The sequence below is a fragment of the Saccostrea echinata genome, unplaced genomic scaffold, assembly GCF_033153115.1.
Source record: "Saccostrea echinata isolate AGI-Se365-2 ecotype Australia unplaced genomic scaffold, CSIRO_AGI_Sech_v1 ptg000008l, whole genome shotgun sequence".
Taxonomy (NCBI): domain Eukaryota; kingdom Metazoa; phylum Mollusca; class Bivalvia; order Ostreida; family Ostreidae; genus Saccostrea; species Saccostrea echinata.
The window spans coordinates 4,627,495-4,646,928 of record NW_026889757.1 but is presented as its reverse complement, the minus strand read 5'-3'; the positions used below and the strand labels follow the sequence as shown (position 1 = coordinate 4,646,928).

At 32.6% G+C, this 19,434-nt stretch overlaps 1 protein-coding gene across 1 annotated transcript; it reads left to right on the top strand.

Annotated features, from left to right (window-relative positions):
- Positions 1 to 4,835: 4,835 nt before the first annotated feature.
- LOC133181286 (uncharacterized) lies at positions 4,836 to 15,482 on the top strand. Its single transcript, XM_061315812.1, has 12 exons — positions 4,836 to 4,890; positions 5,631 to 5,798; positions 8,498 to 8,602; positions 9,476 to 9,640; positions 9,906 to 10,184; positions 10,746 to 10,813; positions 10,896 to 11,003; positions 11,113 to 11,290; positions 12,671 to 12,770; positions 13,449 to 13,555; positions 13,694 to 13,825; positions 14,456 to 15,482. Exons 1-12 carry the CDS (start codon positions 4,861 to 4,863, stop codon positions 14,576 to 14,578), a joined length of 1,563 nt encoding a protein of 520 aa, XP_061171796.1. The 5' UTR covers positions 4,836 to 4,860; the 3' UTR covers positions 14,579 to 15,482.
- The last annotated feature ends 3,952 nt before the right edge of the window (positions 15,483 to 19,434 follow it).

Sequence of the window (19,434 nt, the reverse complement as noted above, 5' to 3'; positions counted from 1 at the left end):
GGTGAGATTTGTGTTTGAAAGTGCTTGCCACTGATTAAAGAATGGGTTTTAAATGACACAGAGTGTTTGCAATTGCAAATAATTAAGAATGATGTTCTATACAACTCAAGTTGCATTTGGAATTTTAAAGCAAAAGATAGTTATTTACGGGAGAGCTGTGGGAGTGGTTTGGATGAGAAGCAGACAGCTTTTTCAGTTTTGTCAAGATCGCTTAGCATGCTTAGAGTTTTTTAAAGACATAGAATTATTTTGTCAAGTACATTTTACATGAAATAACTGTATTGATATATTATTCAGTATTATACATAATTATAGAGAACTCTGATTAATCCACTATTATACATGTAATATATACAATATTAAAAATTATCGATATTAAAAGAATAATACATATAAAAACTCTGATAGGATACTATAAAAGGTACATAATTAAATTTTATTCATTAAATGTTATGACCATTTCAGTTTATGAATTAAAAATTTGATACATTTATAATGAAAAAATAATATTTTTGTCCTGCATTACCTCGGAGCATTCATGCACGGATCTGCCCCCCCCCCCCCCCGAATTTGCAGAGTTATTAAAGGTATATACTGAAGCAAATAGAAAAGGACTTTAGGCCACCCCAACATAACCACATAGAAATAGGTGTTTTTCACGTGTGGAAAATGCATTTTCCTTTTTTTTTTTGTTTTTGTTTTTTTTTTGTTTTTGTTTTTTTTGCTTGTGAAGAAATTTTTTGGGTTGGAAATTTTTTTGGACTGGGGTGGACCCCCCCCCCCCCCCCACCCCCTGGAAAAAATTCCTGGATCCGTGCCTGGCATTAATGTCATAATTCATTGTTTCATACACTTTAGAGGTAAATGTATTATGTGGAAGCAAAGTGCAGCTATATTGTATTTAGAAATATATTGGGTGTTTTTTTTGTTTTTGTTTTTTTTTTGTTTTGTTTTTTATTTTAATCAAATACATGTGCCAAATTATTGCCAGAATTCATTCAACTTAGCTGAATGTTTCGTATACTTTTGAAGTACATGTATTTACCCCACCTCTGATGATTTTTCAATGAAATCCTGGCTTCCGATTGGTTGAAGCCTGTCACATGAAGGGGGTGTATTACTTATACCTAGTCGCTTGAAAATCAATACATGGTTCATGCGGAGTTATCGTTCTTTTGTAACACTTCGAACAACTCGAGTTCATGGGGTTTGCGGGTGTCTGTTGATAAGTAAAAAGTTAATCAACGTAAGTAACGAGATGGAACCTATTTCTCACTTTACTTAAAGTCTTCGAAACTGTCAGTACGTTATGAAACACTCGCAAAACAACACTACGTAACACAACGTGACGTCATAATAGGCATTGTATGAGTGATGAAACATATAGCGGAGAAAAACAATTTTACAAACCACGGACCACAAACATTTCATCGGTGGGGTAAATTCGTTACATAGTTTTGTAGTGACAGGGTAAGGGATGATACCTGGTTAGTAAATTTCATACCTGGCTCGGCTTCGCCTCGCCAGGTATGAAATTTACTAACCAGGTATCATCCCGTACCCTGTCACTACAAAACTATGTAACTAATAGTACATGTATATATAATTATATGCAAAGTGTTATAGCTATATTTAGATTATGTCTTATTATTTTACTCTAGATGTATCTCATGGATCCCATGTTAAATTGCCTAACTGGTTCAAATATGCATGGGTATTTGAACACTTCTTGTCATATTTTATGAATGACTGACCATCTAGTTTAAGTAAATTTATTTCCCATAAGGATTTGAGGTTTAAGTTAAATAAAACTTTTGTTGATATGACCTTAGAACAATTGAGCAAAATCTCATCTTCTAACTCTGGAAAACTTTATTTTTATAGTAAAATCTTAAACTGCACTGATTATAAATTGCAGGATTACTTAAAGTTTCCTTTAAAAAAGCATGAAAGATCACAGCTAACAAAATTAAGAATCAGTGCACATTCACTATTCATTGAAACAGGTAGATACTATAAACCAATAATCCCTAAGGAAAAACGTTTATGCTATGCTTGTAAATTATTGGTTGAAAATGAAAAACATTTTGTACTTTACTGTCCTGTGTATGACAATCTTCGATTTCAATATTGTGATATTTTTGATGATAAATTATACTGTGGTACTGATCCCATTAAAGAAATTGTTAACCCGTGTGATTATAATACTGCAAAACGTTTAATATGTATATACTTAGATAAATGCTTTATGCAGAGGAAACAAACCCAAGGTCTATAAGGAACTATGTAAAATTGAATTGCATGTAATTATTTATAATATTCTTCTCTTTTTTTTTTCTCTGTTATCTAATTATGTTATAATATTCTTCTCTTTTTTTTTTCTCTGTTATCTAATTATGTTATAATATTCTTCTCTTTTTTTTTTTCTCTGTTATCTGTCTTATTTTGACTGTATGTCAACATGGTGATGTCAATAAACTGAATTGAATTAAGTAAATTAGGTCACTAAAAATCTTTACGATCTATTTCAGTCCATGATCAGATATTTATGGCATCATTCTTATTTAATTTCAGCTCCTGAAAAATTAAGTTTACAACATTTGTAGATGAAGGAGAACAATATACTACTGAAAATCACTTTTTATTCACGAGAACTTCATTTTTGCATAATTATCTGAGACTGTCTAGTCGCAAAAATTTCATTCTCGCGTGTAATTCTATTATTAAAGATTATATAGAGCAATAACCAAAATTCATGATAATTTTGTTTTGCTTTTAAATACCAAACAACAATCTCACAAAAACAAGGTGTCATGAAAATTAAGGATCTACAGTACCGGTAAATGTGAATTTCATAGTTTCCATAATTGGGGCCTGAAGAACTTAATTGTTTCATATATGTATGTCACCCCTTCTAAAGATGTGATTTTAAAAAATCTTTAATTTTACACATGTACCCCTGGACATTTTAATAGCAAGCAAACTGTTTGAATGCCTTAAATTAAAGAGCAGTAGATCCTAACCAAAATTATGAAACTTTTTACTACTGAATTGACTAAGTAGATACATTTTGTATGTTAAAGTCTCATCTTTACCTCTTAAGGGAGCCGACTGGGGTTTTATTGTGTGAAAACTACTATAGGGAAACTCTTTAATTTTATACCATATGTACCTTACATTGACTTCAGTATACATGCCAAGTTTAGTGAAAATCTACCATCTGGTTTTTTTTTAAGGACCATCTCAAAATACAGGTACATTTACTATAGGATTATTTAGGAAAATACCATTTTTTCGCACTTTGGAGCAAATTATACAAATGCTACTATAGACTTTTTGCTCAAATTAAACTATTTGATGAACAATACTATATTGTACATTTTATGCAAGAAACACATAATTCTACCGTCTGGTTTCCAGAGGGGGCATCTCAAAATGTCAAAATTCATGATATTTTCCTGTTTTTATGGAGTATTACAAAACATGACAGATACCACAGATTTACATAAAAAACAATAAATATGATTGTGAGATTCTCAATTTCCTATGTTTAAAATTTCAAGAGTATCTAAATTATACTTTTTATTTTATGACATAATTAATGACCCCTCTTAAAGAACTTCGGTTATTCATAACGTCAAAAACACACTATTATACGACGTCTATCTACCCATCATTTAAAAAATCGTTTAAATAATCAGTTATTTAAAAATGTAATTAGAATATTTAACCTGATATTTCCTAAATTTGTTAATTTTTATAAATTATGTAAAAATAGTTGCTTTAAAAGAGTAAATACGCTTTATTTTACTATGCTGCGCGAAGTATTGCGCAATGAAAACCCCAGTCGGCCCCCTTAAAATCTTTATTTCTGGTTATTTGATCAGTACTGACAATAGCAGGCAAACTGTTTACAAAATTGAAATGAGCAAAATTTTTTAAATCTAAATTTTGAAATATACAACCCAATTGCTTCAAGGGTCTAGTTCCCTGGGAAGGGCAAAGAAAATAGTCATATACTGAGAATTTATTACACATCTTTGAAAATCTAATTTACCTGTGGTAAGCATTACTAGTGATCAGAAATTAATGTTGCATGCCTGTACCAAAGAGAACAGAAACTGTTAAATTGACATCCTGTACCTGTAAATTGACTTACAACATGCAGTTCTATCAATTTTAAAATCTTGTAAATCTGAATGCCAATCTGAGTCAAAATTGAGGTTTTTCTTTAAACTTTTTATAGATTTAAAGACGGGGATAACAAATTCATTCTATACACATGCAAGACCTTGTTTAATCAGGACATTGAGAGACTGGGTCCAATATCCATCTCTATACCGTCTACTGATAACCAGAAGTTTACATAGGTTGTCTCATTTATAATTATTAGATCACACTCTCTCATTTAAAAAGAATAGTATACTTTGATAATTCATAAATATATGCAAAAGAGTTTACTCATGGGGTTACTGACATTTATTATACATAGCCCATAGACAAAAGATCAAATACGGTGTACCTCATTTTCTCTCTCATCAGAGCATTGACTTTGTAACAAACAAGATAAAGATGGATGACCTTGGGGGCAATAATCCTCGGGTCATAATTACATGGTCACATATACACGGGTATCACGCACCCCATATTTCATTTCTCTACTCCTGATTACAAAGATAACACACAAATTGATACTGCTTACATAAAGTGCAGATGATTAAAAGTAGTTGGTTATAACCAGCCCTGGAACTTGGAATCTGCTTCTACAAATCTTATGATCACTGATAAATTTATATGGAGATTTTAATTGAATTTGTGACTCTTGTCTAAATTTTTTCATTGAGTTGTTTCTATTGTACAATGCTATCCATGGGATACTCCAATTTGCAGGTGAGATTTCTAAGTTTCAAGGACAAAAAGTTTCTGCAAACATCAGGGTTCTCCCTAAAAATTTAAATAGGACTTGGGGGACATTAAAAAAGTAGAAGGGGGATCTGGGATTCCTCCCCCTAACAAGAGGTTGAGGATGAATACCAGAGTAGCCGGGGAATAACATCATCATAGGCGAGGAAATTCCCCGGCCCCCTGGTCTTAGGGACAACCCTGAAAAATGGACATACTTCAAAGTTGGTTTCTTCATGAATTAGTTCATATGAAGTTTAAAAGCATATAGAAAAAATATATAAATTCTCAAGTTATCATATGTTACAGTACATAAAAAATATGCTACTTGTCAATTTATGAATACCTGGGGTATAAATTAATCTTGAAGAAACACTCACTAAAGAATGTATATATATATAAAAATAATTCAACTTTTTGAATAATTTTGTTTAATATATCTTCCTAGAAACGATTGATTTTAAAACTATAAAGCCATACTTTGCATAGTTGAATGCTTATGAAAACATATATACATCCGATGAAAAAAGATAAAGTCATTATTACATTTAAAAATGTTGTAAGATGAAGTATTGAATGAGTCAGCGTGGAAGTACTTATAAGTACTTATTGGTCACTGACTTGTATAAGTCTTATTGTTTATGCTTGCTTGTTCATTTGATCCTTTTATGTTATAGTTATTTTCTATTGGTATGTAACTGTTTAATTCAGTGACTATGCCTTTTCAGGAGGAACTCATAGAAGATGATGATATCAGGAAACCCAAAACAGAAAATAACTCCCACAACTCGTACATTGTAATGTGTGATAGTGCCCTTGCACAGCGGGATAATGAGCTCCAGCACGCCAGCAATAGGTCGGGAGGATCTAATAATAGTAGTACTGTTAGAGTGGATGTAAGTACTGTATTGTCTGTATGTCTGTCTGTGCATCTTGAGGGTAGAAATAAGTACTGTATGTCTGTCTGTGCATCTTGAGGGTAGAAATAAGTACTGTATATCTGTCTGTGCATCTTGAGGGTAGAAATAAGTACTGTATGTCTGTCTGTGCATCTAAGTACTGTATTGTCTGTCTGTGCATCTAAGTACTGTATGTCTGTGCATCATAAGGGTAGATATAAGTACTGTATTGTCTGTATGTCTGTCTGTGCATCATAAGGGTAGATATAAGTACTGTATTATTTGTATATATCTATATCCATCATCTTCTATGATCATCAATATCTGACAAAAGCACATTATCAGGATAGATGAAGCAGTGCACTTGTCTGTCTGTCTGTGTGATGTGTGACAAGACTCATCATCATCTAACAACATTAGCATCATTTCAGTGTGGATGTTAGCTATTGTTCTGTCTCTCTGCTGGTGTGATAATTAAGTGTAATTAATAACCTTCATCATTGCCGGATGAAACTACTAATCTCTGCAGTTTGTACAATTGTATGTTGTGTGTCTCTGTCATCATCATCATCAACATTATCATCATTTTGCCAATGTAATATGATTGGGATAAATGAAAGTTTTGTACTTTCTGTTTGTCTGAGTGACTTATGAATCTTCTTTGTTCATTATCATCATCTTCATTATACATAATTATGTAATCAACATCCCTATGTGGACGATTAGGAATATCTGTGTAATAATGGTACACAATATCATCATCATCATCATTGTATTCATCATCTAACAACATCATCAGCAGGGTAGATAAAGTTGCCCCAAACTATGATTGAAATATCCTTGTATATGTATCCAGCATGATCATCATATCATCTTAGCATAAAGCATGGATTCATATAGATTAAATGTTGCAATGTCTTTGTGATTCTCAGAATTTCGTCATCATTTAAGAACAGAGATTCCTTCAATATCATGCTAATCCTATACAAAAGTGAATGAGTACTTAATTAACCCTTTAGCCAAAATTGTAAAATTCATGTCCCCTTGATCCACCATTCTGCTGGGCCCCTAGGGTGGAGCTAAGAGGGTGAAAATTCAATACATTTTTTTTACTCATCACAGATATCAAACAAACTGTTTGCATAATTATAATTAACATTAGCCCTCTACCAATTTTTTTTCTTAAAATTCAAATTACCATATTATTGTTTCAGGCTCCAGTGTCGAACATGGTCATATATTGATCTTTAAAATTCTTCTTTATTACTTACTGACATATCTAGTAGGCAAATTGTTGGAATGATTATAATAAGGATTTAACAATAAATTGACATCTTTCTAGGCCTTGGTAGAGGCTAAGTAAGTTGGTCATGCATAGGAATTTATTGTACATTGCACGGTCCTTATATTCTTTACTCCTGAACAAACAGTATGAATATGATAATGATGATAGAGTCCTAAATACCATGAAATTTTTGTCACATGAATCCAAAGTTCCAGTTGCAGGTGGGTCCAAAGTGGACATAACCTGAGAAACTCATGATACTCAGGTGACCATCAAGGCCCATGTACATGGGCCTCTTGTTTTTAATTTTGAGAAAACTTCAAGTGGGTTCAACTTGTTTATTTATTGATTACTACACAAATACTGATGACCAGATAAGTAAACTGCATACAAGTAGTAACTGGTATCCATTTAATATTAAAAGAGCTTTTTGTTATAGATTAAGGATTACTTAACACAAACAAAATTTGATGCATGGATTGATATATATTTTTGACTGATTTTGATTAGAAATGACATAAATAATAAATCCCTAAAATATTATAAAGAAATCGTAAGTTTTCTTTGGTGCTTAAAAATGTGACTTTGTGTCGCTTTCGATATAATTCCATACAAAATTTTGCACAACTTTTGATCTTATGTCAGAATCTTATAAAATTCTCCCATTATACCTGGCAAACATTATTTGGTTTACCAATTTAAAAATTAATTTATAAGAAATATATTGCTGACTTCTGAAAAAAGTCTGTTTGTGTTATTTATCCTTTAGTTGTTTTTAATGTGGGAAATTTGTATCAGTAAAAGAAATATATTTCTGAGTATGCATGTGCAAGTGAAATTTTAATGTAGTATTTTTTTGAATATTCTCCAATTTGGTTTTTAAAGGGGTTTTCTAAAGGAAAAATCTGGTCATTGAAATAGTGAAAATGGTGGGCAGGTGGTTGGATGGGCAACTGCTAAAAGGGACTACATCATTTGTCCAGATATTGCTCTTCCAAAAGTTTTCGAGATAGTAACTTTTTTATTTTTCAGATCAATATTGTGTGTATATTAGAGTTAAGCTCTGTAATTTATGAGAAAAATATCAGCTGTTGAACTTAATTCATTTTTATGTAAAATATTGCATATCGTGCGGATCTGTGTTCAGATGCTTGTTGTAAAGAAGACCGTTTGACCAACAGCAGTGTTTTCGCTTTATTTCAAAGTAAAGGGTTAAAGATCAATTGTAACAGGCTAAGGGTTGATGTTTATACCGGTAAACAAAATCTCAACAATTTTTTTTTAGATTTTTGATTTCTAAGCGACATTTTTATCAATTGAAGCGGTCAATTTGGCCAGTTCTTAGGGAAAACACTGCAACAGTAAGGTACATGTATATATAAGATTTTTCATAATTATATATATGTTACAGATAGCTGATATATTGGATGGGGAGGAGAGTCTAAACCTGACAACCACTACCCTCAAAAGATGTAAACAGCAGGTACTCAGACCCTATTGGAGACTTCTAATGTTTGTAAGTATATAGGTATTCTGTAAAGTTTCACTCATTAATAATGACAGGATATACAGAGCCCTGATAAAGAATAAATTACAGTATTTTAGATAAGAATTAAAAAAAAGATAATTCTAAATTGCTGTAGTAATTAAAATTCATATTCTGACTGACAGATGAAGAAATTTTAAGTTTTTGATTAACTCACATAATTAATCAAAATGCAGTCCCACCATTTTCATTTTTGCAAACTGAAAAATCGTGAAAAGATAAATGCCTATCCACTAACCTTTAGTTATTGTTGTTTCCTGATGTAGAATCTAGATTCTGTTAAATACTATATACTGGAAAAGCAGAAATATTCGTTGGGGATTAAATTTCATTTTTATCGTTGTTAACAATTATCAACAAAATTAAATCCCACATGAAATTTTTATATGACTATATATATTGAATAGAGTTACTTTCAAAACAATGAAATTTAATGTCCACAAAATCTTTTTAGATGACAATTCAATGAAATTTTATCCCCAGGAAAAATTGTGTTTTTACAGTATTGAACCTTGAAAGAATGAACACCCCCTTTCCCAATCTGTTTTGCAAATGGATGCAAATATTTATAATTTGTACATTATAGATAGGATGGTTGGGGTTTTGGTAGAGAGGTCAATGAACTTGGACTGTATTAAACATTGTGTACCCTATATGTGTTGTGTGTTTGTTATTAAATACCTATATATGTTTGTTTATACATTACAGATAGGGTGGAGGGGATTCGGTAGAGAGTCTGTGAACTTGGACTGTGTTAAACATTGTGTACCCTGTATGTGTTGTGTGTTTGTTATTATATTACATGTACATGTAGTAACCTATGTTTATGTTTATACATTACAGATAGGATGGAGGGGATTCGGTAGAGAGTCTGTGAACTTTGGCAGTATGAGATGGACTGTGTTAAACATTGTGTACCCTGTATGTGTTGTGTGTTTGTTATTGTATACCTATGTTTATGAAATCGTTGCTTGTCAGTGGAAGCTTGATCTTCACAAGGATACTCAGGTGAGGGGACACAAGTCTAACTCAAAGATCTCGGAATTTAATGCATGGTGTACTCATTTATCCCAGAATTTAACACCCTATTTACGCATTGATCTCAGAATTTAAATTCTTGTGAAAAAACCCTGAATATTTGTTTTGAAGTTGTACTTAATTTTGATAAATACATAGGCCTTATAGACTAACATACGTGTATTATTTTTTAAATATTTTATATTGAATAAATGATGAATATATATTTATGTATGCATATACACATTAAATTCAGGTTGTTACCACACCTACTACCACATCTCCTGTATCAACAGAGGCTGATAACACTACAGCAGCTACAGCAGGGGAACTGAGTATGGTTACGCTCTCCATCACTTTACTAAAGAATCTCACTAACATGCGGAAGATTGGCCCTGCAGAGCGCCCCGAGGCTTGTAGACACATCATTACTACCTATGTCATTCCAAATATTCTACACTTTGTGGCGTACATAATGGGAATGATTCACTTCAGAATTCAGGAGAACGAGCAGCTATATGCCATTATGGAAAAGGTGAGTAATTTACACAGAGTGATCCACATAAGGGTGCTGTATAAGGGGAAGTGCATTTGCATTGTATATATTTGTTGTATTTCTGTTGTATTTCTGTTTTCAATAAGTGAAAGGAGAAATTTTTTATTTAAAAAACCCAGAATATTTTATAAGTGCATTGTACATTAGTACATTGATACACTGTATTTGATCAAATTTAAATGTCTACAGGTTAAACACATGATTTATGGGGTGAAGATATTGGTATCCATTTGAAATATTTTGCACTGTACAAAATTTCATTTCAAAATGTTTGCATTTTCATGCAATGATGCCGTGAAAAGAGATGTATATTACTCACACTGGGGCTAAGCCCGATTTGACCACGAACTCTTTGTACCCTGTAATCCATAAAATTATTGGGTACAAAGAGTTTGGGGTCAGAACGATCTTAGCCCCTGTGATTACTCAATATTAAAAAAGTACATGCAGACTATATTAAGTGTTTGATATGGAATATGAATTGTTATACATGTATAATATATCAGGGCCTTCCTGATCCTGAATTAACATTTATTCCAGGTTTTCTTACAAGCAACACCTTCGTACAGTAGATCAGCTTCCCAGCAAAAGATGATCAAAAAACTTAGGTTTGTATTATGAATGATATAAGGTGACCAGTCTCGTGTTTTAGTTTAGAATCACTTTTCACATGCCTAATTTCATTTTCAGGATACTCATGGCTGTGGGTGCTATTTGGGTGGCAATAACGCTAGTCATGCAAGGCCTCTATGAGTATGCCTTTAACTTCCCTCAACTTCTCTTCTTTCGAAAAATGGGGTAAGGAAGTACCAAATTTTTTTTTACTGAATTCATTTTCAAACTTCCTGTCAAAAATGTCATTTGAATTCATTCACATTGCAGAAACTTTTTTTTCTTCTCTTACTAGGAAGAGTATTCACTGGGTGCTGTTTAGTTTTGAATTGCTGGGGATTCTGATGTTGAATTCTGTGACGTTAGCAGTGATAGCTAACTATGTGACACACTGTGAAATGGTCCTTTTCTATATAAGAGGATTAGCACTGAGATTGCAGGAAAAATCCACAGAACTCAAGGCAGCAATGAAGGTCAGATTACTTTTGTCTTCTTTCCCAAAGCCTCCTATATAAACTACAGGTAAACTTCGTTATCACGACATCGACGGGACCATCGGAAAATGTCGAGATATCCGAGGTGTCGAGATATCAGAGTTGAGACTTGACGTCCAAGATTTCATTGCATAGCAAAACAGACAAGCTTATTATATGTACATGACTTTAATATAGACTGTAGCTCAACATATTTCAGAATTCCCTCTATTTTTATTAAAAATCTAAGAAGTTATTTTAAAAATCTTGTTTATAAAACGTGTTCCTTATCGAAATCTTTCTAAATTCACAAAGTTTCAGCACCAAGTTACAGCATTGAGCTGCATTCGAGTGTAACTTGCCTTTTCGTCAGAACAGGATACGAAATGCGCTCTATAAACTTCGAACCGTATAAAGTCGACATCCGATATACGGTAAAAAAAAATAATAAATGCGGATTATTTTTTTCTTATTTCATTCAGAAAGAATGTACAATAAAATTAATTTTTTAAAGAGATTTGTGTATCTAAACTAACGTAGTGATGTTACGGATGCACGAATTACGACTGATTCTGTCTATCGTGTCGTTAATTGGATTGTTTCCTGTTGAATACATTTTAACTACAAAATATCATTAAAACTTTTTTTTAATTCCTTAGTATGAATTTTTCAGTGAGTTTTTGTTATTCATTGTCATTTAGTTATCTTTTTCAAATTTAAAAGTTATGTTACGTTTCGATATAAATAACATTCTGTACATCTACGCAGAATCGTGTAGATTTAGCGATGATATTACCCAAGCTCAATTAACTTCTCAAAGACGCCGAAGGGGCTTGGGATTCACCTACAAACACAGTCTATAAAATTAATTAAGCAGCGTGCAGTCAAAACATTGGTGTGAAAGGTGTGAAACTTTGACGACGTCGTGATACCCGGAGTCGTCCGTGCGTGACGAGCGACCCTGTCTGACAAACAGTTAGGTTCAGTAGAGCAGAAAATTGCCGATGTCGACATATACTGGGTAAATTTTGCTCTTGGGACTATGAATATACGTCGAGATAACCCGGGTTGTCGACATTACCGAGGTCGACATATCAGAGATTTTGCAAATCATTTATATAGTGAATACTGCCGGGACCGCGGGAGGATGTCGACATATCCCAGGTTGTCGACATATCCGATGTCGAGATACCGAAGTTTACCTGTATAGTGAAAGGACGAAAATTTATTTTGCTAGTCTGAAGTAACTGTGATAACAAGTATCATGAAAACATTGTGATTGAGAATTTTTTTTGTCTTTCTCATAAAGTTTAAATCTTATGTATGAATTTCTATAATTCATGATTACATGCTTCAACAGTTTTTTGTTTTTATTACCAGGACATTCTTTTCATCAAACAAAATGTTGGTTTACTAAATGGCCCGGTTGCCAGAATGACTGCTCTAATATCAGTCATTTTTGCAGAGTTGACAATCATAGGTAAATTAGTTTAAAGATTTACTCAACTGACAAAAATTAGTAATAATTTAATTGAATATTCATTATAGATCATATAAAATCTCCCTATTCATTCATTCATTCAGAGGATGCTTAATCTTAAAAATCTTAAAATTTTAAATTCATCTTAAAAAGTCATCCTCAACATTTTTATGTGCCATTTTCAAGATAAAATGCCAAGGTCAGCTATTAAGGTCATGGCATTTTAATTATATGATTCTGATTTACCTAATTGTGATGAAAAAAAAATTACTTTGAATAAGTCCTTCACAATAAACATAAGTGAATGCTGCATCGAAAGAGAAATTTCAATTCAGAAAACATGTTACCAGTAAATAGACTGATATTTTGCTTCACAAAAAGCATCGACTGAGAACTCTCCAGAAATCTAAATCATAAAAAAAAATTAATGTGATATTCACTGATTGATTTGCAGGGTCCTTGGGGGGGTCGCTTGGTATTCAAATATTATGACATTGATGGGTAATATATAGGGACATATTCACTTACTGTAATGTGCAAAATATTCAGATCTGCAAATATCATCTGTAGATACCGGTAAATAGGTCATTTACATTTAAGATAGCATGAAAATTCTAACAAATTGCTAAAGATGGCTAGAGAGGTACAATAAGCATTTATACAATAATAACATTTCAGGTGTCTGTATTCTTGTGTTGAACAAAAATGATTCCATAAAAGTCTGGGTCTACAGGAGTTGTTTCCCTTTGGTGTGGCTTATTATTCTTGTTGGTCCATTGTATCAGGTAATGTGTAGAAAAATAATTAACCATTTTTTAATCATTTTTCATAATACACATGATTTATATTAAGTTTGTAAAAGATATTGAATACAAACACATTTACAAATTGGTGTTTAATGTTTGATTTTATTAAATGTACAGGCAGCTCGAGTAAATTCAGTGTCCATGAGAATGAAGAAAATAGCCTTAGAGATGAGAGTGTTTGGGTACAAGAGTTCCTCACAATTAGAGCTAGATTCTTTCATTTTATTTGTCAGCCAAGCAAGGATGAAGGTAAGGCAGAAATGCTATTGATCTGAATTCTCATTCAGTCAGCTGTGCTAGCCAAGTGTTTCTGATTTTACTACTCTCCTCTAACCCTTGGCCTATTGTGCAATCAAAAGTCAGGATTATTTATGTCATAAGATCTTGAAAACACAAGCTTGCATCATTGACAGAAATAAAGTATGCTTTTTGAAAATTGAAGTTTTAAAGAATATTTAACCAGCAGGTATTGAGCAATGTTAATTTATTATTTAGAATGCAAGTCTATATCTGCAATATAAATTCAAGATTACATTATATACATCAATTTAAAGTTAGAATGGCATGTTATCTTACAAATCATTGTTTTTGTGTTTTTCATTCCCAAGACTATAGAGTTAAGAACCTGAAAATGTCATTTTCTGTAGCTTTGCAATACATTTGCTAATTGGTCAATTGATATCAATAAACTCCAATTACACCTAAGGAGAGTAGTGGACCAGAAACACTTGGCTAGTGAAGATGTCATACAGTGAACTTTTTATAAACTTATTTATTTATGTGTACAAAATTATTTATATAATTACTTATAACAGTGATATTAAGTAGGACCAGTAAACATCAGAAGTTTTTATAAATAATGATGATTTTTTTTTTCAGGCAAAGCTTTTCCATATTCCCATTCTTCCACAGTATCTTATAGCTATTCTTGTCCTAGGAGCTTTTATTCTACTTATCCTATTTCAAACCAGTGTGATTGGTCCTGTCAACTACTGGTTCTAATCAACGACCCAGTTATACAAACTGGTTTTGTCAACTACTAGTTCTAATCAACAACCCAGTTATACAAACTGGTTTTGTCAATTACTGGTTCTAGTCAACGACCTAGTTATACAAAGTGGTCAACTACTGGTTCTAATCAACAACCTAGTTATACACACTGGTTCTGTGAATTACTGGCTGTAATCAAGGTGACCTAGTTTTCTAAGCTGATCCTGTCAACTACTGGTTCTAATCAACACTACTGGTTTTATTCTACTATACAAATATTGCCCTCTTGATTACTGGTTCTGATCAATGACTCATGCAATTATACAAATATTCTTCCTGCCATTAAATTGGACTACAGTTAAAAAAAATGGAGCAAACATGTTTAAAATAAATTTACACTTATTGCAAAATGTTTTCATCCTTTGTAGGTTTGAAATGTGTTATTAACTTATCAGATACCTGTATAACAAATAATTTTTAATAACAAATTAAAAATTGTCCATTACACTATGGTTAAAGCATGTTTTATTGTATTGTTACGTTGAAAGAAAATATATATGACAAATATATGCTAAAAGCATATTTACTGTATTGTTATGTTGAAAGAAAAAGTAGAGTTACATGTGTGTAAGAAATTCTTGTAAATATATCAAAAGTATTTATTTTGATGATGTATAATTGTAATTCTTCGTAAGCCAAGTATTTCATGTTAAAAGTCTTCCATTTACTTTCTAAGACAGTTCATTATTTGTTCATTTGTTTTATTATTATTATATCTTACATTAGCCATTTTCTTTTGAAGGGTAGAATAAATCTTAAATTGTTGCATGTTAACATGAGCTTTATGATGTTTATGAGACCACAGTTTGCCAAAGATTGTTCTGTGATATACATGTATATTATAATAAGTAATATTGTACTACTCTACACATTACCGGTATTTCCATTAATGCTGGAATTATTCAATATATAGATTATCATATATTATAAATTATTTCACAGTGTGATTGTCACTCACAAGGTTGAGTTCATTGAAACTGTCTCTTCTATATATAGTATATATTATACATTGTTATATTTAAAATTATATATTTCATATATATACATATATATATATCAGGGTTGTCCCTAAGGCCCCGGGGGCCAGGGAATTTCCCCGCCTACAATGATGTAATTCCCCGGTTATTTCAGTATTCCTTCTAAATTTTCCATAAGGAGAGGAACCCCAGACCCCCGTCTACTTTTTTAATGTCCCCTTCCATTTCAATTCTTAGGGACAACCCTGTATATATATATATATATATATATATATATATATATATATATATATGGTTTAGTTTTCTCCATTTTGTAAGGTTCATACATTTGGTAATAGAATTCTTGTATACTCTAGGGGTGCTATGGAGGACAAAACCCTCACATTTTGCATATTTGTCTGTGTAATATTAAAACATGTGGAGAGGTTATGTTATTGTGCTGATCAAAAGTCTAAGGTAAACATATCACATTTGTGCAAAAATGTAAGTTGTTATGTTATTAAAATAAAGTTACTTTCTTTCATAGAGAGAATGCAGAATATATATATATGGTGTTAAAAGTGTTATAGATATATGTATGTAACTGGATATTTTCATTGAGATTACATGGCTTTTGGATACTCATTCGTGAAGTATTGTTACAGACGGTGTTCATCAATATCTGAAATTGTGCCTTGTGAATCAGCATACTAGTTGGTGGATAAATTGTTCTGGTGAATTCAATAAGTTTTATGCTGAAAGATATTGGATGGAATTTGAGTGGCAACATTAAAAATAAATAGTATTGATTAACAGATTAATGCTAAAGGATCTCTTTAAGATTACGCAAAATCATACTTTCCAAGGTCTCCAAGGTAAACTGTTCCTCTTTATTGAAGTTTAATTTGATAAATTTTGTATGTCTCTCTATTTCTTTTATGTATTTGGTCAAAATAGGGCTTATTTCTGGTTTGTTTGGGTGTCCCTCAAGGCAGGCATGCCCCCCCCCCCCCAAAAAAAGTAGTTCCTTCGATATGATTTTAAAACAAAATTATTTGAGCAAAGTTTTGACCTACCTTCCCGCACTACGTAGTGAAAAACTGCAAAACTTGACTGTTTATGCCAAGAACCATTTATTGGTCACCTGAATCACTCAGTTGATCTGTGTCCATCTTATGCATCGTGCATAAAGTTTTGAACATTTTCAGCTTCTTCTTTGGAACAAAGGAACCAATTCAAGTAATTTTGGTATAAAGCATCTATGAGTAAAGGGGAACATAAATTATGAATTTCATGGTCTTTGCCTCCCTGAAGGATGGGATCAAAACCATAAAAGACAATGCAATCTTCCAAAATCTCCACTTACTCCTAAGCGTTCTGCAGTCAAACTGTAGGCATGATAAGCATTGAGGCCTCTGCCAATTAAATTTGTGAAATTCGTGGTTCTTGGGTTCAGAGTTAAGGATGGTGCTACGTTGGACACCGAAAATGCATGATATGTTATAAAATCTCCTTTACTCGTGGACATCTGTTTCAGGGCCGTCGCCAGGTTTCTAAAAAGGGGTAGGGGCTGAGTCTGGGAGGGATATTCTCCCTCAAGAGTCCGGAAATACTTATAAATGGGTACCATTTTGATGGGTTCTGGCGTATTGTCGAAATCCTTTCTTCATTCATACACTATATCAAGTAAATACAAGCTAATTCAGAGAATTTGTGTCCCCCGCTTAGGGAAAAAAGAAGAGCATGCGCAGTTCGGGAGGGGGGGGGGGGTCAGAATCCCCCATGGATTTGTAGAATTATTAAACGTATACATGTATATAGAAGCAAATAAAAAATGCCAATATGGATATAAATGTTTGATTGCTTATTCTTTAATATGTGTATAGAAGATTCTTTATATATAGAATATTTATCACACTGTAATAATGATTTTATACAACTGAGTTTGCATGTACAAGCCAGACGTCATAACTTTTTCATTTCACATGCTAAATACTATCATTTAGTAAACCTCCCCCCCCCCCCCAAAAAAAAAGGACAAAAAAAAAGATCGACCGGAATTTGAACCCGGCACCTCTCACATACTAAGCGAGAATCAGACCCCTAGACCACAGAGGCACTTCATTTCGGAGCTAATTAAATGCAAACAGTAGGTCACATATACTGTTTATATTCAGGTTCGATATTGTCAAAATTTTACACAGTACATGGTGTCTAATTTAGCCTTTTCTAAACAGTTCTAATCTATGTAATAAGAATATAAAGTCCGCCGACAACATGTATTATACGTAATATCTCTCCACATGCCCCGGTGCTAAAAATAGTGCCAGGCGACTTTTAATACAATAAATAATAATAATAATAATAAAAAAATCGGGGCGGGAAACTTTGAGAGGGGCGAGAGAGGCCCTAGGTAGTTATGGTATAAAATTTCATTGCAAAAGCTCAAAAGCTTATTGAGATATCGCCCGGAAACGAAAGTGTTACACAGACTGAATGTATGAATTTACGACCTTGAACTTTGACCTTTTGACCTCAAAATTAATAGGGGTCTTCCTTAGGCCACAGGGAGTTGTTATGTAAAATTTCATTGCAAAACCTCAAAGAATTCTCGAGATATCGCGCGGAAACGAAAGTGTTAAAACAGATAGAATTTATGACTTTGACCTTTTGACCTCAAAATCAATAGGGTTCTTTTTAGGCCATAGGGAGTTGCTATGCAAAAATTCATTGCGAAAGTTCTAAGGGTTCTCAAGATATCGTGCGGAAACAAAAGTGTTACAGACAGACAGAAATACAGACGGACGGACAGACAGACCCAAATTAATATCCCCCACTTTCAGTGAAAGCGGGGGACAAAAATAAAAAAAAGCATTATCACGAGTGCATACCTTTTTCATCAAAATTATTAAATTCACATCCCGTCACGTGGGTCCACTTTGTGTTTCATGAAACAATCATATAGGTGATAAGAATCAAGAATTTCAAATAAATACTGCAAATAAAACTAAGTCCAACTACGGGAGTCGAATTGAAGAGAATCGCACGATAAGAAAATTTTTATTTGCACGAGGATTCTGTAATAAATACATTGAGTGTAATGTGGCGTTTAACAGCTTATTTACATGTATACATTTTGTATACTACAGAAAACATAGCTACTTTATGCTTGCGCCTCCTCAGTAATAACATCTGGTGACCCTTTTATTTATTTCTTTATTTTTTGCTTGTCAAGGAATTTTTGCTTGAAAGTGCTTCCCTCCCCCAAACTAAAAATATTTGGTTGTGCCCGCCAAATTAAAACTAATTCCTACGGGCCTGCAAATGTTTCACAAGAAGTTACCCAGGTAATCTCCACCTTCCCTTTTAATACCAATTAAATTTATGGTAAACATGATTTTGCCTTTGCTTGAAAGATGTACTAAGTTTAGAAAGCCCCATCTAACTATATCTTAATTTTTTGAGTGAAAATTGTCAAGTTTAATCGCATCCTACAAATATTCAACAATGAAAATTATAATTATACAGCAGACAAATATTTCAGTTAAAATGTTCAAGTTCAATCTCTACAAAATATTCAACAGTGAAAACCATAATTATACAGCAAAAAAATGTCTGAGTGAAAATTAATGTTCCAATTCCAATTTCTACAGTATAACTATAATTACACAGTAGACAAACTTTTAAGTGAAAATCTCTCCCTAAATATTCAATAATGAAAAACAAGTACATTATCTATATACACAGTTTTAAAAATGGGTTTAAAACCAGGCACTTGTGTAATATTTCATCCGTTGGTCTGGATCTTGCACCCAAACCCACCAACCATAACAAACAACAGGAACACTACAT

Bases quoted from the DNA above. Each gene is read 5' to 3' on its own strand.
- LOC133181286 (XM_061315812.1), top strand. From the start codon at position 4,861: ATGCTATCCATGGGATACTCCAATTTGCAG. The intron at 9,641-9,905 runs GTGAGGGGACAC...CATTAAATTCAG, and splicing joins ATCTTCACAAGGATACTCAG to GTTGTTACCACACCTACTAC. The intron at 13,826-14,455 runs GTAAGGCAGAAA...TTTTTTTTTCAG, and splicing joins TCAGCCAAGCAAGGATGAAG to GCAAAGCTTTTCCATATTCC.